The 24,694-nt window shown below is 42.0% G+C and overlaps 1 protein-coding gene across 3 annotated transcripts in view; it reads right to left on the reverse strand.

Moving 5' to 3' along the window:
• The window catches only part of TDRD3 (tudor domain containing 3), a 231,762-nt gene that overhangs the window by 124,875 nt on the left and 82,193 nt on the right, over nt 1-24,694 (reverse strand). For all 3 annotated transcript variants that reach the window (XM_059722891.1, XM_059722856.1, XM_059722922.1), the window contains exon 4: nt 9,019-9,179. In XM_059722891.1, the coding sequence (XP_059578874.1) occupies nt 9,019-9,179 (161 nt within the window). The remainder of the gene's footprint in view (nt 1-9,018; nt 9,180-24,694) is intronic.

Below are 24,694 nucleotides of genomic sequence, written 5' to 3' on the forward strand. Positions count from 1 at the left end.
CAGATTGGAAAGCTAGGCTACAGCTAAAAGAATGAAGTTCAGTGTGGACACATGCAAGGTGCTACACACCTCAGGAGGAATAATCAAAAACACAAATATAAAATAGGTGACAACTGGCTGGATGGAAGAACTGTGGAGAAGGACTTGGGAGTCTTGGTAGATCACAGATGCAATACGAGTCTGTGATGTGATGCAGCCACACAAAAAGGGAATCGGGTTCTACATGTCACAACCCAGTTAATCAGTGCCCATGCCACTAGCAAGAGATACCATTCATGTAGTCAACTAAGGGTTAAAAGAAATTCTTGCTAGAAACTCCTGAAACAAAATCCTGGCAGAGAGCTGTATATAATTTATGCCCACGTCACAAACAAGAAACGAAACTTAAGACTGGTCAGGGTGAAAGGGGATAGCCCTGCCATAAATCCCTGCAATTGGTCAAGAAACAAGCGTAAGCCCCTCATCGTAACCTCATACGTAACAGGCAGAAAACCTAACCCACTACCTTGTAACCTGATAGCAACCTGAGAGCACAAAGAACTGCTGCTTGCCAGAAAATTAAAGATTCCACATGACGGTTCATCATTGGGTATCTCCGTTAGACACCTCTGTCTATAAATAGTTTAGCAACTTCCGCCTAGGCGGAGAACCCCGGAGAAATCTCTGAGGAGAGACCTGAGTCCATCACCAGAGTAGATTGACGGTCTGATCAGCTGTCAATACTCCCCGTCATCGTTAATTTTGACGTAGTAAAGCCCTGCAGGCACGATAGCATGTTTTTGGCGCCACGTCCGTCATTGCTTGGCTGTAACCTGTACGTTTGACTATAATTGATGCAACTGTAACAGAAACAAAAGCTCAGCCTGCATCGCACGTCACTATCGGGGCGACGTAAGTAAACAATCTCCTGTAACCAACACGCGTCTGTGCCTGGTTAATTTCACCCCATCCATCACTACCCGCCTGTCAGGTGAAAGTTTTACTGCTCCGGGGGGGGGGGGGGGGGGGGTGTCGGGTCAAAAAGCAGCTGCCAGCGCTGCTCTGATCTCCGACACTACACTCCACCAAGTGTAAGACACAGGACAAGTGTCTTCCTACTCAGCACTGATGAGGCCTCCGCTGGGCTAATGTATGCAGTTTTGGGCTCAACATTTTTAAAAGGACATGGAGAAGTTAGAGAGTGTCCAGAGGTGGACAACAAAGATGATCAAGAGCCTTGTAAGTCATACAAGGAGAGACTAAAGGAGCTAGACATGTTCAGCTTGTGGAAAAGGTACTTGAGAGGACATGATAGCAGTCTTCAAATACTTGAAGGGCTGCCATAAAGAAAAGGGAAAGCACCTTCTCTCTCTTGCTACAGAGAGGAGGGCATGGACCAATGGCTTGAAGTTTTAGATTGGATATCCAGAAAAATTTCTTCCCAGTTAGAACAGTGACATAGTGGAACACACTGCCTAGGTTTGTTGTGGACTCCCAATCAATGGAAGTATTCAAGAAGAGGTTGAACAGCCAAAGGTCAGGGATGATCTAGGCACAGCTATGCCTATATTCTACCATGAATATTTCCCAAGTTCCCGGACTTTGCTGGTTGCTGCTCCCCAGCCCTCAGCTCCTTTTCTGCTGCGTGCATTTTTAAGCCTTCCCTGGGCATTGAGTGCTGACTATAGCCAAGGCTGAGAACTCTAACTGGGATGTGCAAATGGTCCTGCTAGGACCAGAGCTGGAGGTTCCTGGCTAGAGGATCTTACCCCTCCACTCAGGATCACACCAATCACACTATTTGGGGTCAGGAAGGAATTTTACCCCATGGTCAGATGCATTGACTGTTGGGATTTTTCCTTCCTCTGTAGCAGGGGGGTGTGGTCCTCTACCCAGGATGACTTGAGCATATATTGACAACATTTCACAGAAGCAGGACACTGGCTGCCATTTATCCCCCTGCTTTACCTGCAGCAGGTTAGGTCATTAGGCTTAGTTGCATCAGGGTTGACAGCAGTCTTGCACAGAATCTAGATAATAGTTTTTATGGGATGGGCTGATAGGAATGACCCTGCCTGAGGCAGGGGGGTTGGACTAGATGACTTCTGGAGGTCCCTTCCAGCCCTACTTCTCTATGATTCTACTAAAGTAAAATGACAAAAAGGACCAAAAATAAAAAGATCAAGTCAGGATGGCAACTTCTATCCAAGATTAAAAAAAAAAGAATTCAAAAGAAAGCTTTATCCAATTTAAAACACTTGTTACCTCTCCTTAATGGCTGCGGGGGGTGGAAATCAATCCAAAATGATGCTTAAGAAAGTTACCGCTGAATCAGTAGCGTTTGTTCAGACTTAAGATTTTTGGTTAACTGATTAAAAAAAATAATCCATACATCTGACTCAACAAGCTGCTACAAAAACTACAGTCCAAAAGGAGAAATTTGGACTCACCTTTTACAGCCAGGTTAAATACTACCACAGTATTAAACAGGAGAGTACATGCCAAAAAATTAAAAACTGGCAGAAGACTGAACTTATAAATGTATTTTTTGTTATCAGAGAGGGCTTTTCAGTTGATTTTCTTCAGTTGACCTGAACAAATCTGTTGTTAGAACTAAAAGTCAGTCATTGCAACTATGAAAAAAAATGTAAACTTTCCGTTTTTTTTGCATCTTTTCTTAAGATAGCCATTTTTAAACTATAAATATATAAAAGCATGGGGAATAATTATTTCAATCAGCTTACTAACCTGAAGTTCCTCAGCTTATAATGTGTAAACAATAATAATATGAAATCTAATTCTAGTAGTTAAAGGTGTCTTAAAAAGTAAATCTGATTTGTGGAAAAGCCACCAGATTAACAACTCAGAGCAACAAAGTGCTCTAGATAGAGAACAATGACAACACAAGGAGTGGCCTCCTTCCACTGCCCTATAATTAATGTTCCTCAACTCAGGTGGTTTTTGCTCCTACCTTGGGTAAATTAAAAAAGTTGGACGAACACCTATCTGGGGTCGTGTGATCCCAGCGTGTGCTCCTGCCAGTGGGGCAGTCAGACTAGATGATCTGACCCCAAACTACTATGAAACTCTCTTCTAGAAAGTGTGCGTGTGCGAGAGAGAGAGAGTAGATGCAGTTTCCATGACTGCTCAGTTCTTACTTCAGTTTTACTGCCAAAAAACATACTAATTAATGGAAATTTTTATTATGTGAAACTCATCCATTAGCCATTTTTAAATTGAAACACCCACTGATCTAAAATAAGTCATTCATCAACTCTCACATAGTAGCTTTTCAGCAACTACCAATCAGGCCAAATTCCAGCCAGTTACCTAGAGGACACTCTGCATCCAAGATCATTATTCATTCCCCTAAGCCATCCACAAGAATTTTTGTTACTACTTCATTAATTTATTCCATACGAATCCTATGAGCTTATATGCACTTTTGTTAGAAGTGTGCTACTATGGCAAAAAAAAAAAAAAAAACCCACAGCCTAACAATCACAATCTAAAAGACCAATTTCATCAGGCTCCAGGCTGAATTTAGCAAACCCAGTATATAAAAACACTGGGAAATAATACTGATGTCAATGAATAAAAATCTCAATCTACTGTAACTAAACAAAACATACAATATATTCTACAGGTGAAGGGGAAGCATCACACCACACCACGTACATACACCACTATAAGGAACTTTGTTTAGCCTTCATAGATTCATAGATGTTAGGGTCGGAAGGGACCTCAATAGATCATCGAGTCCGACCCCCTGCATAAGCAGGAAAGAGTGCTGGGTCTAGATGACCCCAGCTAGATACTCATCTAACCTCCTCTTGAAGACCCCCAGGGTAGGGGAGAGCACCACCTCCCTTGGGAGCCCGTTCCAGACCTTGGCCACTCAAACTGTGAAGAAGTTCTTCCTAATGTCCAATCTAAATCTGCTCTCTGCTAGCTTGTGGCCATTATTTCTTGTAACCCCCGGGGGGCACCTTGGTGAATAAAATACTCACCAATTCCCTTCTGTGCCCCCGTGATGAACTAATAGGCAGCCACAAGGTCGCCTCTCAACCTTCTCTTGTGGAGGCTGAAAAGATCCAGTTTCTCTAGTCTCGCCTCGTAGGGCTTGGTCTGCAGGCCCTTGACCATACGAGTTGCCCTTCTCTGGACCCTCTCCAGGTTATCCACATCCTTCTTGAAGTGTGGCGCCCAGAATTGCACGCAGTACTCCAACTGCGGTCTGACCAGCGCCCGATAGAGGGGAAGTATCACCTCCTTGGACCTATTCATCATGCATCTGCTGATGCACGATAAAGTGCCATTGGCTTTTCTGATGGCTTCGTCACACTGCCGGCTCATGTTCACCTTGGAGTCCACTAGGACTCCAAGATCCCTTTCCACCTCTGTGCCACCCAGCAGGTCATTCCCTAGGCTGTAGGTGTGCTGGACATTTTTCCTCCCTAGGTGCAGCACTTTGCATTTCTCCTTGTTGAACTGCATCCTGTTGTTTTCTGCCCACTTGTCCAACCTGTCCAGGTCTGCCTGCAGCTGTTCCCTGCCCTCCGGCGTGTCCACTTCTCCCCATAGCTTTGTGTCATCTGCAAACTTGGATTCTTTTGAGAACATGGATAATTAGCTGCAGTTATGCATTAACTATAATATGTTCACATTTCCTGCCACTATTTTTAATAACAAGCTCAGTTTTAAGCCAGAGTTCTCACCTTTTCCTCAACTACCAGATTTTCTATTGTTCAACAAGGAGGCACCCAGAACAGAAGTTTGTGGAATTTATGTAGACAAAAGTGCATTATGATTTAAAGTCAATAAATGGAACCATGTTGCATTAACAATCACTTCAGTGAAGGAAGAAAAAGGAAAACTATTGTGGATTTTTGGTCCTAGCAAACGCAGTCATGACTATTTTATATATACTGTATGCTAACAGAATACTGCAGTAAATTCTGGCACCCAGAACAGGCATGTGGCTTGGAATTTCAAGCTCTTATTGCAAGTGTAGTAAAGATCACTGACCAAATCTGTTTGATCCAATTTCAAAAATTACATCATTTCATATAATGACTTACTGGGGTATTTGCCACCTATCAGGCAAATAGATTTTTTAATGAAACGGTCTCATACAAATTTTTTTAAACGTCAACTTGTCAAGATGTGCAACAAAGAAACTATATCAACTAATTAAACCTCAAATTTAATATTCAGAATGCCTAGATTTAAGTCTTTAGTATTAGGAAATCTCCTCAAGTAACTTGCATAGCCCATAACAGGCTTCCTATTTAAAATACAGCCATGTCTGGCAAACCCACCCAATACAGCATAACGGAAAAGCACAGCAGTGTTGCTAACTAGCTGCGACTTACCCATGACACATTTTTCTCAGGTTTCCCTGGGACAAATAGTATATCACTTAAATCCAGAAATACTGCAGAAAACAAGTAAAACCAACTTTTTTGAAAGCCAGTAGTATAACTGAAATTAACAGACTCATGCAGTTTCAATTACTAGGTTTTTTGCTACCCCACAATTTTAGTAAAAAAAAAAAGCATGAGCACTAGGCCTGTGCAAGTAGGCAGCTATTCGATTCGCCTTCAGATCCAGCCGCTTCAGATGCCAGCAATCCGAGCTGGAGCTGCAGACAGGGTTCCCGCTTTGGCCACATTGAAGCGGGAACCCGGTCCGCAGCTGTACTGGGTGGGTTTGCCAGACATGGCTGTATTTTAAATAGGAAGCCTGTTATGGGCTATGCAAGTTACTTGAGGAGATTTCTAATCAATTTTAATTAAAACCAGATTTTTAATAACAAGCTCAGTTTTAAGCCAGAGTTCTCACCTTTTCCTTCTCAACTACCAGTTTTAAGCCAAGGGCTTCAGAGATCCAGCCATAGGGTATAATGGGGAATCAATGAAATATCTATAACTTTGTTTTTTGTCTGATTTGAATGAGACATGCAGGGGTGGTAGCCTCTGTTGAGTGCATGAAGCCTGCCAAGTTTCAAGAAGATCAATGCTGGGGTTTCTGGGAAACTGCAACCCAAATTCTTGAAGCAAAACTCGTGCCACGTGTACATGTTAAGCCACAGCGGGGTCAAAACTGCAGGGGTGGTAGGACCTGGTGAGGTCACAAAGACTACCAAGTTTCAAGAAGATCGGTGCTGGGGTTTGGGGGGAACTGCACTTAAAGCTGCTGACAGGCAAAACTCATGACATAGATGACCCTGTGTGTGTTAAGGCGCAGCAGGATGACAACTGCAGGGGTGGTGGCCCCTGCTCAGGCCACGAAGCCTGCCAAGTTTCAAGTAGGTAAGTGCAGGGGCTTGGGGGAAACTGCACATCAAGCTGCGGACAAGCGAAACTCGTGACATGGGTAACACTGAGCGTGTTAAGGCACAGCGTGGTGAAAGCTGCAGGGATGGTAGCCACTGCTGCGGCCACAAAGCCTGCCAGCTGTCAAGGAGATAGGTGCAGGGCTTTTGGGTGCTGGGGCCTTGCACCTCTAGCTGCTGACAGGCAAAACTCGTGACATGACTGCTTGTACACTTTAACACACACACAGGGTCATGAGTTTTGCCTGTCAGCAGCTTGAGGTGCAGTTCCCCCCAAACCCCTGCACTTATCACCTTGAAACTTGGCAGGCTTTGCGGCCTCAGCAGGTGCTACCACCCCTGTGGTGTAACACACACATGACATGAGCTTTGCTTTCAGGAAATTGTGATGCAGTTCCCCCCAAACCCCTGCACCGATCTTCTTGAAACGTGGCAGGCTTCATGCACTCAGAGGCTACCACCCCTGCAAGTCTCATCCAAATCAGACAAAAAACAACAAAGTTATAGATATTTAATTGACTCCCCATTATACCCTATGGCCAGATCTCCGAGGCGGCTCCAAAGTGGTTCAGAAGCTCTGAACCGCTTTGAGAAGCCTAACGAAGCCAGTGCTTCGATCCGAAGCGTCCAAAGCTTCTCTGGATCCAAAGCATGGTCCGAAGCCTTGCACAGCCCTAATGAGTACAAGAGTTTCTTTGTGTTATGCTAACGAGGAAACAATGTAGTGAAAAATGCTACTTGGTCTGGTAGACAAGGTTCTTTGCGTAAATCTGATACCTTTTACTAGATCAACTAAATAGTTGGAAAAATTATTTAAAAAAGCCAACAACCATAGGAAACAGATTCTAGACACCCAGAGGACCCTGACCTAAGCAAAAAATATTTCTGTGATGAAGAAACTTAGACAGGGAAATATATGGAGGGTTTAGTATTTTGGTCCAGATCTGTATTGTCTTAGGCTTATAAAGTAAAGAGTATCGCTGATCTAAAACTCAGTGTAAAGAGCATCTGTGTCAAAACTGTGTATGTGTATATGATAGTTGGTACACCTACACGGATGCTCTACTAAGGAGTTGACTAATTACCTCTGCAGTAAAGCATCGCCATCTACACATGTGGCACTATTAGGCTGCAGTAAACTAGTTAACTCTGCCATAGGACAGTACTGCCCAGAATCAGTATTATCCTAGAGCGGAGTACATATATGTGTTCAAAAGCACATATAGATGGTGAAGGAGACTGGCTAGGGCATAAGGGTGCTACAGTGTGGGGGCTGCCTGCTAGTTAGCCCTGCACTGTAGCACCTTTATGCCCCAGCCAGCCCCTATGCAGCACATTAAGCCGGGATGGAGCAACTCCAGCTCAATAGGCTGTGGTCCCAGCTGTACATGTAAATGCTGCACCTTGGAGCAATAAACTCTAGTGCAAACTGCACCAGAGTTTTTTCAGGAGCATTAATAGCAAGTGTAGATGTGCCCACTGTGTACTAAAAACAGGGGCTGTAACCTCTGAAAGATAATGCGTCTCTGAAGAAGAAAGATGATACCCTGTCCTGGCTTCTTCCTAATATCAGACTAACACAGCTAACTACTCTGGTGTCTCTAATGGAGTAAAGCATTGATCAATGCCCCATACCTTTAGTGGGGTTCTGGAAAAACTAAAAATTGTGTGGGAATACTGGGTGGCATCACTTTCAGTAGCTAGACTGATTGGGGAATTAGATTGGGGAATCCTCATTATCAAAAGGACTGTCAGATACAAGATCACTACGCAGAATGTACACCTAAGCTCCAAACTAAAGGCACTGAGGTCCTAGTACGGAACCCATCATAACAGTCTGGCAAGTCTCCAGCAGGCGAGCTTGACCAGATTATATTTCATATGAGACCTTAAGAAAAGAAGGTCCTACTGGCACATGCATCTTTGCATCATCTGCAAAAATTATTCCTATACATAATACCTGGAGTAGAAACAGAAGGACGTATTGTGCCCAAAAGCTTGTCCAAAATTTTTCCCAACTATACAGATGGTTCAATAAAAAGTATTAAAAAAAACCCTTGCATTTCATTTTCACCTGCTAGTATTCCAAGGAGGTCCTTCATATTTCCATCTCTCTCAGCTCTTCTTATAGTATCAGCACTGCCTCAGAAAAACAAAAGATATGTTTGACCAAGCTCATGACCTTACTTAGGCATTCATGTTGCTTTAATTTTACTTTCACAGCTCTGTTAACTCTTGCTTGCCAAGAGTTGAATTTGCCTAACATTTTCAGTACTGCTCTTCACCTCATGTTTCCAAGTTAACTGACAAATACAACCTACATCTTACAGAAACTTTGAGAGGGATTCTACTATAAAAGTGGAAATAGTAAAATGCGGTCTTGCAACTTACTCTGACTCTCCCTTTATGCTCTACAGAGCTGAAATGCAACAAGTAGGGTAGAAAAAATGAGGTCTCAGATATGGAAGGACCAGGGAGCAAAAGCTATACTATTTCTGAGATAGAAGCAAGAGCAGCAAAGCAAGAAAAAGAAAAAAGCAATGAGGTCAAGCATAAAAAGGATTGTTGTTTGTAAAGTGTTGATTCCCATGTTCTTTCAACAACCTGGAAAACATTTCACATATTATCATTTCTCGTATTTTTGCGACTCTTCTGGGATGTTACAACAAAGACTCAATGAAGGAAAAGCAAACACTGTTCACCTTATTTTTGACATGTAATTATATTCTATTGCTGTGCAGCTTGTGTGTCCATCAGTCATCTGCAAACGCAGCATTCTGGGAGCAGCCTGAGATTCTTCATTATCCTTTGGTGCAGCAACATTACGTATTTTTTGTATCTGGAGAACACAAGGGCCTTCCAGCTGTAAATGCAAAATAGAAAAAAAAAAGTAAAAACCTAAGAAACTCAAAACATTTTTCACTGCTAACAATATGTAGCAAAATCACAACGTTATCTAGGTTTAACTGAAACATACAGGCAGAGCACAGGTTAATTTGATTAAACAATCATTTTTAGTTTAGTTGTTTCTATTCATGTTTTGTCACTCTCAGATAGTCACAGACCAGACACTCACATATGAAAATTCTGCACCACCAATTACTAACACCAGACTACAGCAGAAATAGCAGCTAGCTTTGCAGGCCACCTGGCTTTAATGGGACTGTGTTTCAACTACATCTGTCCCTTAAGGACTTGGCAAGGATCACAGCATCTTTAAGATGTAAAACATAATTGTAATGTCCTCCATGAGTCATCCTGAACTTTAGTTAACTAAAGTAACAGTAAATCTACATTCCAATGTGTTCTGCAGGCAAAAACAAATTAATTAATCTTACAACTGAGATATAATTCACAAAAATGCCCTTTCTGGAATTCCTCCAATCTGTAGGGAAGCAGAAAAAATGCTCAATTCTACCTGAAAAACAAGGACCCTCTGCAGCTATATTATGGTTTCTAGCTCTCAAGAGACGGAAGGAAGTGCATCTCTCTCAGCAGGAGTTACCACTAGTTTATTCTCCCCACTATACTACCAGAGACCTGCACATAAATGGATGGGAAAGCTGAGAAATCAGTTTGAAAAAAAGGATGGTTTAGAAACACAGAAAGGGATCAATTTGAAAAATTGTGAACATCTCCAAGGCAAGATGAGGGGCAAAAAAAAAAAAAAGAAAAAAGTGATTACAGGACCAAGCTATCAAACATGAAACTGAGGATGTGAAATAGATGAGGAAGAGGACTAACATGTTCTTTAGTGTGAAGGTTAGTGTGAAAATGGAAGGATGTTATTAAGGATAAGAATATCATAAAGAAAAGGAGACAAAATAATTCTGGGAAATAAAAGAAAGAAAGACAAAGGAGCTGATGATGGAGAAAAGGAAAACAGACACTAATAAAGAACAAAATCGTAGTTGTACTCCCTAAGAACCCATTCTCAGAGATAATGAAGCACAATAAACAGGAGCACAAGAGGGAGATTCTTACTGAAACGTGGTATTTTGACGATGTTATGAGCAATTTCTTTCAAAATTAAAATGAAACTTCCTCCTACATGCCTATGGACATTCTCCTTGGATTTTAAATTGTCCTCTTAGTAAATATCAACACTGCACTCAGATTTGTGTGTATTCTTACATCAATAACTAGAAATAAAAAAAAAAAGGGAAATGCAAAAAAATGGGAAATTTTCAGTGGTATCTTTTTATTCTTTGAAGTTATGAAAATATTTAAAGATTTTTTGGAACGGGGACCTTTTAGGGGATCTGAGTGTATGTACCAAATACATTTTTAATTGGTACTTTTTGACAAAACACAAAGAGCTACTTAATGCTTACCTGAAGATGTCCTTAAACTTAAACTTCCCATCGTTAAGACTAATACAGCTTACATATCTTGGATCAGTTCTTTGAAATACAGATGCACTATGTAAATGAAAGGCATTTGTTCAGTGACTTGGAAGGCATCATCACATATTATGCTGGACCACTATAAAACCAACAAATGTAGGTTCTAGTCTTAGGCCTGAGAGTTCTTTATGATCTAAAGCACCTTTTTCAAGTGAAGGTTCAGTGAGAGTGGAGACCGGACTAAACAAGAATGCATATACATACATACAGGTAAGGCAAATGAAGTTGTTAGTATGAATACTGAAAACTGGTCACTTAAAATAAGGCAGGGATTAAAGAAGAAAGATGGCCTGGAAGCACAAGACTGCAGTGAGAAGATCTAGGTTCTCAGCTTAATCTTAAAATGGATTTTTATTAAGGGATACTAGGCAAGCCACTTCTGCACTACTTTGAAGAGTGGCTAAGAGCCAGCAGCTCTTACTAATTGAAACTTATGTACTCAGGTCCACTGACTAAGCCCCAGTTCTTTCTCTATTTAAAAGGAGAGAATATTACTACTTTTTATCTAAAGGGCCACAAGGCTTAACTCTACTTTTCCCAGGGGTTTGAGACTTTGGGATTTAAGGTACTATACCCGGACCATTTTAAGCCTATGAGACACATTCTCTGGAACAAAGGATGTTTTATTTACTTGTCTCAGTGCCAATATACAAATAAGAAATCATGCTGTTTCAGAGAAAGACACTGAAATCTGACCACTAGGTTTCTGCAAATTATAGAAAGAGCAGTTAAAAAAAAGAAAATGTTCATTTCTAAAAAGCCATTAAAGAAATAAACTAGATGAAAACGTTCTATATTGAAAAGTTTGAGGCTTCATCTGAAGATTACTAACTACATTTTCCTGAAGTTAAACTAGAAAAGACAAAACCTGCATGATCGCATTACACCTTGGTACATAAAGTAATATTAATGCTAAAAATGAAAAACAGCATGCATCTACTAGTTTCTTTTTCCAAGGAAGCTATTTTAAAACATGATCTTCTACCTAGTCCTGAAACTAGTGAATCTAATCCATTTAGAAATAAAAAACAATGTATTTTCAACTACAATAACAGTAGCCCATCTATATCACTTTCTTTTGTAGTTCTCTACATGATTATAGAATCAAAGAAACAAAGGAAGTATTTAAAGGAACTATTAGTTCAACCTTCAACACTGAGGCCAGATCAACTATACTTAATCTATCCCTGAGAAACATTTTTTAAGTACACATCTGTACTTGAAGACATCCAGTGAAGAAGATCCTACAACATGCTCAGATAACTTTTTCCAGCGTTTCCCCACTCGATATAAAAAAAGTTTGTCCTAAGCTATACACACACACACATATATATATAGTGTTTATGGTATGTGTGTGTATAGATATGTATATATGCATGTATTATATGTATACCTAAATTTGTGTACGCACACACACACAAAGGACTTATTACATTCCTCGACCTCATGTTTTCTAAACAAACCAAATGTCTTCAAGTTTTTCTCATACACAGCTTTCTAAATCACTTATCCTTGAGGCTCTCCTCTAGATTATCTACTTGTCTATCACTTACTTAAAGTATGATCCCCAAAACTAAAAGCAATATATAAGCTGAAGTGTCACCAGCACCAACCAAAGTGAAATAATTACAGAAAATACTCTTGGTAATACATCTCAGAATAAGTTCATCTTTCTGGCAGTCATGTCATAGCGTTAATATATATTTAGTTTTTGATCTCCTATAACTCCCATAACCCCAAGATCTTTTACTCCTGCACTACTGAGTAGCCAATTACTATCCATACTGTAGTGCTTCCCAAGTATAGTACTTTCACTTATCTATTGAATTCCATCTTATTGAATTCAAATCACATTTTCAGTTTATCAAAGTAATTTTGAATTCTGATCCTTTCTTCCTTTCCTCGCATCACCTCCCAGCATGGTGTAATCTGCAGATACTTTAAGCATATTCTGTATTATAAGTCATCAATAAAAACATTTAACAGAAATGGGTTCAGAACAAACTCTTCTGGATCTCCTTGAAACACCCTCCAAGTTTGACAAAGAAGCACCTAGAACTACTCATTAAGAATGACTTTTCAACCAGTTGGTGGTCAAAACCAAGACCATATTTCCTGTACTTGCTTATGTCACAAAGGACAGTATCAAAAAACCTTACTAAAAATCAAGCTACTCCATAAACCATACCTACTACTTTCCTTTCATCCACTAAGCCAGTTAGTGTTAACTCAGAATAATACAGGACTCTTAGAAATACAATTACTGCCACAGTGAATGAATGTCCACACTACTTTAAAGTTTTAGAAGATATAGCTAAAACTTTAATTTTTCTTTATGCTATACAAATAAAACATCATTACTGTACACGGGTTTAGAGTTAGAGTTATTAAGCTAACATACTGCTGAATTTACTTTCTCTTTTGTATGTATTTGTTTAATATGAAAGAGAATTTATTCTCTGCTCTTTATCATATTCAAAAATACAATTATATAAGCATACAACAATACTAACCCCCTGCACTCAATTAGCACGTATAATCATCCAACAGTCTGGAAACATATATAATGTATATATGATCTTCTGGAGTCATTCACACAAACCTATAGCAAATAAGTGGCACTTTCAGTAATTCCTGAAGGTCAATCAACTAGAACTATTTTAGGCCATTCAAAAAAATGGAAACTCCCATTACATCAAAAAAGTACTAGATTATCAAAGCACGTGTATACTGCTTTTTATTTCTCACTGACAATAACACAACATTTGAATTTCAGAGAGAGAAAGGCATTAACACTACCCCTGGCATAGAATGATAGATGCTGACCTTCTAGCCAGGTAGCAAAGGTAAAACATATAAAAATGTGGCAAATTAGCAAGTAACGCAGTAAAGCAACATTTAGAAAAAGGTAGCTAAAAGTAAACACCAGAAAAACTCAAGTAATTGAGAGTTGCACAAATGGATGGGAAGATGCAATGAAGGTAAGGAAAAGAAATGCCCTAAACCAGGTAACTGATATTTACATATATAGTATCAACACTGAATAAAAAAAGGCAACTGTGATGTAGGCATGAGAGGGGATTAATATGTGATACAAGAAATGGAAAACATGTTTATAATAAAAATATACCAAGAAAACTGAAAACATAGATCAACCTGACAGTGGTGAGACTGGTATGAAGAGGAACTCAAATGAACTAAGATAAAGATGCTATGGTTTCACTGAGGCTATAAACAGAGATCAAATGCGAGGCAGTCCTGGCTGTCCCAGGTTTTGACCCCAATCAAAACAGGAAAGGCACAACCATCTACACATCACCCTTCAAGCTGCACTGCTGTTACTCTGACAGTAGATGGCCCACAAGAACACAAAGCCCAACAGGTTTGCCCCCTGGATTGACCTGCAATATCCTTAAAGATGAACACAATGATTTCCCAGGGAAAAAGCATTAGCACACATTCTCTCATAGTTGACAGATACTTGAAGCAGGATAATAGATGTTTATGCCTCTAGGATCCCAGTACAAACTGTATTCTCCCAGGACAAATGCAACATCTGTTTCCAGCCTAAGAGAGACAAAAGCAATGACATCACAAAAACTTTGCAAGAGGAATACAGTTAAGAAAGCCACGAAGACCAGGCAGATATTGCTGGAGCATGCCCTATGCAAGATTTCATAGCTTTCATAGACATTAAGGCTGGAATGGACCTCGGAAGATCGAGGCAGGAAGTCAGCTAGGGTTCAAAGGATCCCAGCAAGATAAGTATCCAGACATTTCTTAAAAGAGTCCAGAGTAGGAGCTTGCACCACCTCTGGAGGGAGTCTATTACAGGCCTTGGGGGCTCAGACAGTAAAGAAGTTTTTCCTTATGTCCAGCCTAAAATGGTCTTGGAGGAGTTTGTGACCGTTGGACCTTGTCATCCCTTCGGACATTCTGGTGAACAGGCATTCCCCCAGATCCTGATGTACAACTCTTATGTACTTAAATGGAAAGAAATATACTGAAAACAATAATAGATGACACATGAAGGAAAGAGGGGAGGAAATAAAAGCCCAGGGTAAGATGGAAATATGTAATTAAGAGAAACCTGAATGAAATGTGAAAAGAAAAGAAGATAGCAATAATCAGAATAAATGGGGAAAGCAGATCTTAGTGACTGACCTTATGAATGAGTGGGACTACAGGCTGAAATGAGAGAGACGAAAGACAATTATTTAACTCACAAGTTGATGTGTATGAGAACATCATAGGAGAACTGTTTTGCAAACAGTTTATTTTGATAAAACCCATAGAAAATTAGGGTTGGAAGGGACTTCAGGAGGTCAACTAGTCCGACACCCCTACTCCCCCAAAAGCAGGGCCATCCCCAACTACAGCATCCCAGCCAAAACATTTTCTAGCCGGGTCTTAAAAAGCTCCAAAGATAGAGATTTCACTACTTCTCTGGGTAACCTGTTCCAGTTTTTTACCAGCCTCCTAATGAAAATTCTTCCTAATATTTAACCTAAATTTCCCTTGCTGAAACTTGAGACCATTGCTCCTTGTTCTGTTATCTGCTGCCACTGAGAACAATCTAGGCTCCTACATCATCCTCTTTCAAACCCTCCCTTCAGACAGTTGAAAACTGCTATTAAATCCCCCCTCAATCTTCTTTTCTCTAGACTAAATAAGCCCAGTTCCCTCAGTCTTTTCTCATAAGTCATGTGGCCCCAGTCCCCTCACCATTTCTGTTGCCCTCCACTGGACTCTCTCCAATTTGTCCATATCCTTTCTGTAGTGGGGTGCTCAAAACTGAACACAGTACTCCAGATGTGGCCTCACCAGTGCTGAACAGAGGGTCAGAATAGTCACTTCCCTGGATCTACTGCCAACACACCTACCAATGCAACCAGGGCAAACTGCTGGCTCATATTCAGCTTATTGTCCACTCTAACCTCCAGGTCCTTTTCTGCAGAGCTGCTGCCCAGCTAACCAGCCCCCAACTGGTGCCCCCAACTGGTGCATGGGATTATTCTGTCCTAAGTACAGGACTTTGCACTTGTCCTTTTTGAACCTCATGAGATTCCTTCTGGCCAATCCTCCAATTTGCCTAGATCACTCTGAATCCTATCCCCACCCTCCAGCGTATCTACTAGTCCCCCCTGCTTGGTGACATCTGCAAACTGACTGAGGGCACACTCTATGCCATCTTCCAAGTCATTGATGAAGACATGGAACGCAACCAACCCCAGGACCGACCCCACTGGGGCACTCCATTTGATACCAGTTGCCAACTATGACATCAAGCCATTGATTATTACCCTCTGAGCCTGATGCTCCAGCCAGCTTTCTATCTACCGTACAGTCCATTCATCCATCCCATACTTCCTTAGCTTGCCTACAAGAACGTTCTGTGAGACCATATGAAAAGCCTTGCTAAAAATCGAGGACCACACCCACTGGTCTCCCCACATGCAAAGAGCCAATTCACAATAGACAAATGAGATGCACATTACTGCTCCCAAAACTGCTGAAGTATGACATGTCAAATGCTTGAAATACATCATTTTATCTGCTCTCGTGCAGGTCTGACACACACTGGATTCTTGTACTTAGTGTCACAGGGTTTTGTGGGGGAAGGGTTATTTTTTTTTTTTTTATGGTTATCCTAGCAGAAAGAGCTTCATTAGAGGTTCCTGCTACATAAGAGTAAGTAGGGGCTGTATAAAGCAACAGAGCCAGCTGCAAGACTGAAATTGCAGGCAATTACAAAAAGTCCCCAGTGGGAAAGGAACTAGAAGCTACCAATAAATGATGAATGTACAAGGAAGCCAAGGACTAAGCAACACAGACCAGGAAGAGAGAAAAACACAATGAACTGTGGCAGAGTTGGAATAAGAAGCAAAACAAGACAGTGAGACTTTCTTTCCCCCCCCCCCCAAAATGCAGCTTTATGCTATGAAAGAATAAAAATGTATACATATTTAAGTAACCAAACCTTCCTAAAGAACAACACGATGGTCTAAATAGGATAGTGAATGATTCAAGAACCACACAAGATGTTCTTTCAAAAGTATGGTCCACATTATAAAATATGTAAGAGTATCCTACACTATTTTATTTTACAAAATAATATATACGTATGTCAAAAAAACCATCGCTGAAAACCAAAAATGAAAAAGATTGTAAATGTTGCTGACATGACTTAATCATCCCACATTATTTAACAGAAAAGATGGAAAACTTGTCAGTCAATTTAAATGAAATATATAATAAAGTAATTGATAGAGTAAATTTGATTACCACTAATTGTTTTGTGCTCAAAAAGCATCTCCAATATCAGAAATAAAGTTACTATTAACACTTCTTATACATGTTTCTACCAAAAAGTGTTAAATCTTAACAGAATACTAAACTGCCATCAAGAAAAATAAGGATTAATTTAATTCAAGTGCATCAACCAGCCCTATGCCAGATGAGAGCCACTAGGCTGGCTTATGGGATGGATCAGGCCCATAGACTGGCCCCATGTGAAGGATCAACAGGGCTGGTGTGCCCAGGTACCACATGCAGTGTGCACCCTGAACCAGCCATGCATATTGCTTCATGCTCTTTAAGCAGTTTAAAGCATTATACAAGCTTCATCTCTATTGCTATGTAATTCAAGATGCTTCATGTATATTCACAGCATGTGTGTATTTGAACAGGAGTAGAAGGGGTTTTTAATTTCAAGCAAACAGAGCCATCTTGTGGTTGATGCTGATAATAGAGTTTAAGAGCTATGCAAAACAACTATACAGACCCAGAATTGAACAAAACACTAATAGACAAGTGAAACAAGCCTGCATGTCTATTATGATATTCAAATACATGTGCCATGTGTCATTACACGTCTAATGACCTTAGTTATACAGATTTAAAGTTTTCTTCACTCAAGACAGACTGGAATATCTTGAAAATGTATGTATTCAATAAGCACTCAGTTGCACTTGATCTGAAAATATTAACAAAAAAGGAAAGAACAATAGTATCTCTCTAAGCTTACTTTATTTGTAAGTATTTCTACAACTGACTCTTAAAAAGACTGAATTCAGCTACAGAGGATTCCAAGCAACAGGTATCTTAGTGGCACAGTACTTACTGAGGACTGGTTAGCCAGGTTAGTCAAAAGTTAGTCTGAAGAGTGATTTAAAATTACCTACAGAAACTCATGAACCTCTGAACTGATCTCTAAGGTGCTAACCTCCTTATCTTCTGCAAGTACTTACTGGGATGCAAAAGAACATAAGAACTGCCACTTACAGGGTCAGACCATAGGTCCATCTTGCCCAGTATCCTGTGTCCACCAGGAGAAGCCACCACATCACCCTGACTGCTGGAACAGACAGTAGTAGGAGTTTGCTAAGCTGCTACAGGCTCCTGCTCTCCCCAACACCACCTTCACCGGGACCTACAGCCCCGCTCCCTTCTCGGAAGGAGGGGAGGCTTCCTGCCTCACCAGCCACCACCCACTGCCACAGCTGCCTGCAACAAGAGGGGACCCCACAACACCAGTGGGGCTCCTCCACCAAACACAACCTGCTTTCCTGCTAGCTGCTCTGGCAGCACCCTGTGGCCCAATCCCCCAGTGTTTTGTGTATGGCTAAGTAAGCCAGCAGGGTGTTTTCCTCCCTCCTGTACGTGTCCTTGTGTGCCTTTTTGTGTTTCCCTCCCCAGCCTCAACACCAGCCCCTTACACACACACACACACACACACACACACACACACACACACACACACACACACACACACATCCACCCCCCAGTGCGGCCAAAGCACGCACCCGGGACACTCCAGGTGGAGGGGATGCACACTGCTTCCACAGACGCACCCCACCCACCCCCTTCCCACTTAGCTTCCCATGGCAGGACAAGAGCTCCTGGCGGGGGCTGCCACACTAGCAGCATCCTACTGGGGGCAGCCAATGTAACTGGGAAGATTTCAGAGGACCAGGGGGTTACCTCTGGCCAGTCTCCCCTGGAGAGTGCCACAAGACCCCCCAAACTCAACCAGGGCAAGGGCAGCTCATCCTCCTCCTCCATAGGGGACGGGAAAAGTAAAAAGGTGTGTGAGCAAGAACAAATCACCAACCCCTGCAAGGACCAGCAGTGCCTGATTAGCAGGCACCCCACCCACTAAACCTCCCCCAACTCTGTAACCCCAGCTCCTCAGCCCAGCAGCTGAAGGAAAACCTGCACCCTTGGCGCCTAGGCCCTCACCACTTTGGGCAATAAGGGCCCCCTCCCCACCTTCACCAGGTACCACAGTGTGCACTGCTATATGCCCAAGAAAGAGCTCCCCACCCTCCAAAACATATGTGAGGGTGCTCACTCTGGCAGTGAGGGCCTCAAAGATCATGGCAGCCTCCAGACACTATAGCAAGGGAGTCTTCTACCTTGCCACGGAGACCACCACACAGGAGGCGATGGAGAAGGGGCTTGTACTGCCATGCAAGTACATCTTCCTCAAGCCCCTGGAAGAGCTGGGAACCAGAGTGGTGCTCAGTCCTCTCCCCCCGCTACCTCCCAGACTGGCAGCTCATGTCCTTCCTTCAAAGCCTGCGGTGAGTCCTTCCCCTGGTCACGATCCTCCTGCTGGGGTGCCAGGACCCCAGCCTCTGCCACATCCAATCCTTTCACTGCAGCTCACCATCCAACTGACCGTAGGAGGAGAGGCAGAGAGGATGGAGCCTAAATTGTTCAGGTTTCTCTTTATGGTCCCCTTCCAGGAGTCCCCCAACAAAGTCTTCTACACAGCAGGGGAGGTGAGGTGCTTCCAGTGCCAAGCACTGAGGCACCTCCACCAAAGAATGCCCCCTCATACAACCGTGGGAGGCACCCCGGGACCCTGTTGAGGAGAGGGGTGACACTGCCACTGGCACTTCTGGTACCCTGACCCCAGCACCCAACCCACCCTCACCCACCACCGCAAGCTCGGGGGCCCCATGACAAAGCCACCAGCAGGGTCCATGGGCAGGAGGGCACAGGCAGAAGGAGATGGCAAGGAGAGAATGCCCCCTCCTAGCTCCACACTGCTCCCAGCACCCCAAGGCTAGGTGGGTGCTCGTCCCATATGGGCGGTTATCTGCTGCCCAGAGTAAGAGCAAGCACAAAGGCGCAGCAGCTCAGACCCTCCAACAAGGAGGGGGGCTTTCTCCAACCATGTAAGAAGGGGGCTGACATCACAATCTTGCCCATCTATTCCCATCCCTTGAAAACATAAAGAAACTAGCTACCACCACAGAAGAGAACCCAGAATGGCACAACCCTCCTGTGGTAGAGCAGCCCATGGAGGTGACCCCAACTCTGCAGGCCACGACCTGCTCTGCACCACTACATGCTTAGGCCCCAGCCCCAGCCACCCCTGGAGTGGGTGTGGCAGTAGAGTCCTATCCCTCCAGAGGGGGAGGAGCCCTGGGACTCATACCACTAGGCCCCGAGGGGGATGAGTCCCTTTCCCAGGGCTCCGGAGAGGGCACCAGAACCATCCAAATGTCCAAACCATCTTCTTCACTCCACAGTGAAGCCAACCCTGCCATGGACTACAATGAACTCTGTGGCACCACTACAGAGAGGGAAAAACAGTTTCCTCCACCAAAAATCATGCTAATCCCAAGGGGAACACTGCAGAAGCTCCCCCTGCCCTTAGCCCTGTCATTTCCCATGCCAACCCTTCCCATACCCAAAGGGGCTACATCTCTCCCTCTATCCATGTTGGGGAATAAAAGGGACTGGGGGAATTGGGCAGTGCTTTGTACGGCCTCTGTCCCCACATAGTCAGAGGAGGGGGACCAACTAAATATACGTTGGTCTAATAAAAGATATGTGATTCACCCAAAGAACCTTGTCTGCCTATGTCCTTAGACCAACACGGCTACAACCTATACCCCGGCAACTCTACTTAAGGAAATTCAAATTCTTGAAGTTACAGAAATTCTAATGGTCCCCTGTCAACATGCAAGTAAGAGTCAGTTTCTCTGGTTCCTCTTGACCCATCCAACAACGAGGTCCTACCCCAGATAACAGTAAATGTCAATCTACATAATCCATTCTCCCCTCCCTCTGTCTGATCATCTGGTAGCTTGCTCTTACTCTAGGTCTGCCAGACCAACCTGATGGCCTTTTATGACCAGGTAACTAAATCCTTGGATGATGGTGTCACCGTGGACCTAGACTTTCTGGACTTTAAGAAGGCCTTTGACACTGTCTCTCACCCCATTCTCATTAATAAATTGAGCAACTGTGGCATTTGTCCACAGAAATGTCACAGAAAACATGTTGCCCAAGTCTGCCGATGACACCAAGATGTGGGGACAAGTAGGCATGCTCAAAGGGAGAGAGAGGCTGCAATTAGATTTAGACAGACTACAGAAGTGGGCAGATGGTAATAGGATGGGCTTCAATGTAGATAAACGCAGGGTGCTGCACCTGGGGAGAAGGTATCCACAGCATACATACAAGCTGAGGAGCTCCCCCCTTGCGAGCACAGAGGCAGAAAGGGATCTTGGAGTCATTACTGACTCCAAGATGAACATGAGCCGCCAATGCCAGACCGCAGCCAGCAAAGCCAACCGCACCTTGTCATGCATCCAAAAACGCATCTCAAGCCAGTCCAGAGAGGTGATGCTCCCCCTCTACGCGGCATTGGTCGGGCCTCAATTGGAGTACTGCATCCAGTTCTGGGCACCGCACTTTAAGAAGGCTGTGGCCTGCCTTGAGAGGGTCCAGAGGAAGGCCACCCGCTTGGTTGGAGAGCAACAGGGCAGGCCCTATGAGGAGAGGCTGAGGAACCTGAACCTGTTCAGCCTCAGCAAACAGAGACTAAGGGGGGATTTGGTGGCTGCCTACAAATTCGTTAGGGGAGATCAGCAGCAAATAGGAAGGGTCCTATTCCCCCCAGCAGCACCTAGGGTGACAAGGAACAATAGCCAGAAGCTGCTGGAGAACAGGTTCAGGTTACAGATTAGGAGGCACTATTTCACTGTTAGGGTGGCTAGGATCTGGAACCAACTTCTAAGGAAGTGGTCCTCACTCCTACCTTGGGTAAATTCAAAAAGAGGTTGGATGAACACCTATCTGGGGTCATGTGATCCCAGCATGTGCTCCGGCCAGTGGCAGGGAGTTAGACTAGATGATCTATTTAGGTCCCTTATGACCCCAAACTACTATGAAACTATGAATCTAGTCCTCCTCAAGCCAGAAAACTATCTATCAATATGAATGAAGTATTTTTAGGTATATAAAAACCAACATAAATAATGTTCTTTGGATCAAGCCTTTCTAGGCGCATAGAACTGGAAGTGGCCTCCTGGATCATTGAGTCCAGTCTCCCATTATATCAGGCAATCATGCCACATACTTCCTTTCATAAATCTAACCAAGCTTCATCTACAAGTACTTTGATTAAACTCCTCTTGAAAGGCTGTTTCAGAATGTCATGCCTCTGATGATAACAAAGTTTCTTCTAATTTCCAGATTAGAGTTATTCCTGCCTGGCAAGTTCAGACACATTTATGTTTATTGTTCTTTAGCTTAAAACAGTTCTCTTTATACGGCTCATCTCCAATATATTTACAGAGCATTATCATATTTCCACTCAGCTTCTGGTTTTCTAGGCTAAGCCAAGGCCCATGAGGTAAATTCTTCATTCACCTGATTCACCCTTCTCTGCACCTGCAAAAATTTGGATTCATCTGTCTTAAACATGTGCCCAGAATTCCAGATAAAATCCTATCCGCACTCCATCACATGGCATTAATACTTCTCTATCTTTACTGGAAATTTACAATTCAAATTATCACATTTGCCTTTTTCATTTATAGTCATAGTCATACTGCGATTAATACACACAGATCTTCGTCTTCACCAAACTGATGAATTCCCAAGTTGTAGGAGAAATTGTTTTACGGTCCAGGACCTAATATTCTGTACTACACAGTTTCAATCCATTTTCACTACACTAGATCTCAGGGTCCCTAATTCTTTCTATACAATACCTTGACCTTCTTTGTGTTGAAGAGGCCTTCCAACTTTATAGCATCAGCAAGTTTCATTAGTATAACCTATCTTTTGAGCTATGAGCATTAACCAAAATATTAAACAAGATTCATCATAAAACAGCCCCTTGAAGACCACTAGTAAACTGTATCCAGTGCAATATTTTCCCTTTCAGTACAACCCATTGTCACATCCCCTTTTATGGATTCTCTATTCACCTTACAATTTTTCTATCAAATGCCATCTTCCCCAGATTAGTTTATAATTCTCATGTTATGTGATATCAATGCTTTACTGAAGTCTGATGGATAGAATCTACTAAATTTCCTTTGTCTAAAAAGAAGAAAAAAAACAGTAATCATGAAAAGATTTTATTTAGCCAATCACAGCCTACCTTTGCAAAATTACGTTCTAAAGTTTTGCATGCTATTGAGATCAAATCAATGAGCCTGTACTCACCCAGATCACTTTTTCCTCCACTCTTTAAATATGGGTACAACAACATTTGCTATTTTTCAGTCTTATGGTACCATCCTCAACTCTATACATTTATAAAAAAAAAAAAAAAAGTGTTGCTATTTTGCCTTAGATTTCCTATGGCAGTTCTTTCAGAATTCTGATATAAGGATTAGCTGGTCCTCTTAACTTGACAGTACTAAGATCCTGACATTTGCTTTCATCTCAAATGTGGACATTTTCACTTCTCTTTAGCCTCTATGCCTTTGCTCCCATGTTCAATATCACTACCTTATATTGACAACTCAGGAAAACTATTTACTTAGCTTTTAGATGGAACCTAGATTATCTTTAATCCCTATGCCATCTGCATTGCATACTGGCTCCACTGCTTGTTTGTTATCTATTTATTTGTAAGACTGGAGAACAGTTTTGTACATTTGAATACTGTTTATAATAACTAACTTAGCTTGACTTTTTGGCAATTCCCACTGTATACCTACGAAACAGCTATCTTTTCTGCCCAGTCCATTTTGTTCCATTCATTGTAGGCTCTCTGTTTATTCCTAGTATCATTTTTAAGTGGTTATTCATCTAGTTCAGTTTGAAGCTTATCCTTATCAGTTTCTCTCCTTGCTTAGGAGACAAGTTCCATATAGTTCTGCAATATAACTTAAATTCTAAGCTTTCTCTTCAGTCAAATCCCTGAACTCACTCTAGCTGACTTCATTAACTACAGTTTGAAGTATTCCCTATTGTAACTTTAACTACAGATGTTTCTGTTTACCCTTTCATTTAATTCAAACTGAATCAACTCATGATCACTCACTCCATCCTAGATTATTTTCTATGACCTTCTATTACATCCTACTACTTACCAAAACCAAATCTAAAGAGCATCATCTTGTAGCATAAAGGCTACATGTGCAGGCCTTCCTCTCTTAAGGGTTCTTTTTCCCTAGATAGTCGTATAAATGTGATAGTGTTAGTAAAAGAAATGCAGTATTTGCAATCTATTTGTAATTACCTGTTATGAATCCAACCACCTCAACACATGCACTAAACCCACTCTTACTACTTAAAAAAAAAACCAAAAACATTAAACCTTCAGCTAAATAATTCAAATTGATTTTGACACTTAATTAAACAAAAAAATAGTTCCAATACTTTAAACTGATGGACAAGAAATGAACTGACATTAGGAATGTTTTCTGTAACATTAAGATCTACAGCCAACACATATGCATCCCTTAGATGTTAAACTGTGTTGAACAGCGCCACGATTACAAGACACAGCATGCAACCGTTATATCTTAGACACCCACAGAAGCAATTTCACTGGGGACAATACTGTGTATTTGGTTTCCTTAGCTGTCAGCTATCCAAATCACATTTGCATTTCAACAAAAACTAATGTTTTCTTTGTCATCACAATCAATTAAGACAAAATTCTCAGAATAAGGTTTGTTTGTAATCATATATTTTCTCATCTCTAGCC

The sequence above is a fragment of the Alligator mississippiensis genome, chromosome 1, assembly GCF_030867095.1.
Source record: "Alligator mississippiensis isolate rAllMis1 chromosome 1, rAllMis1, whole genome shotgun sequence".
Taxonomy (NCBI): Eukaryota; Metazoa; Chordata; order Crocodylia; family Alligatoridae; genus Alligator; species Alligator mississippiensis.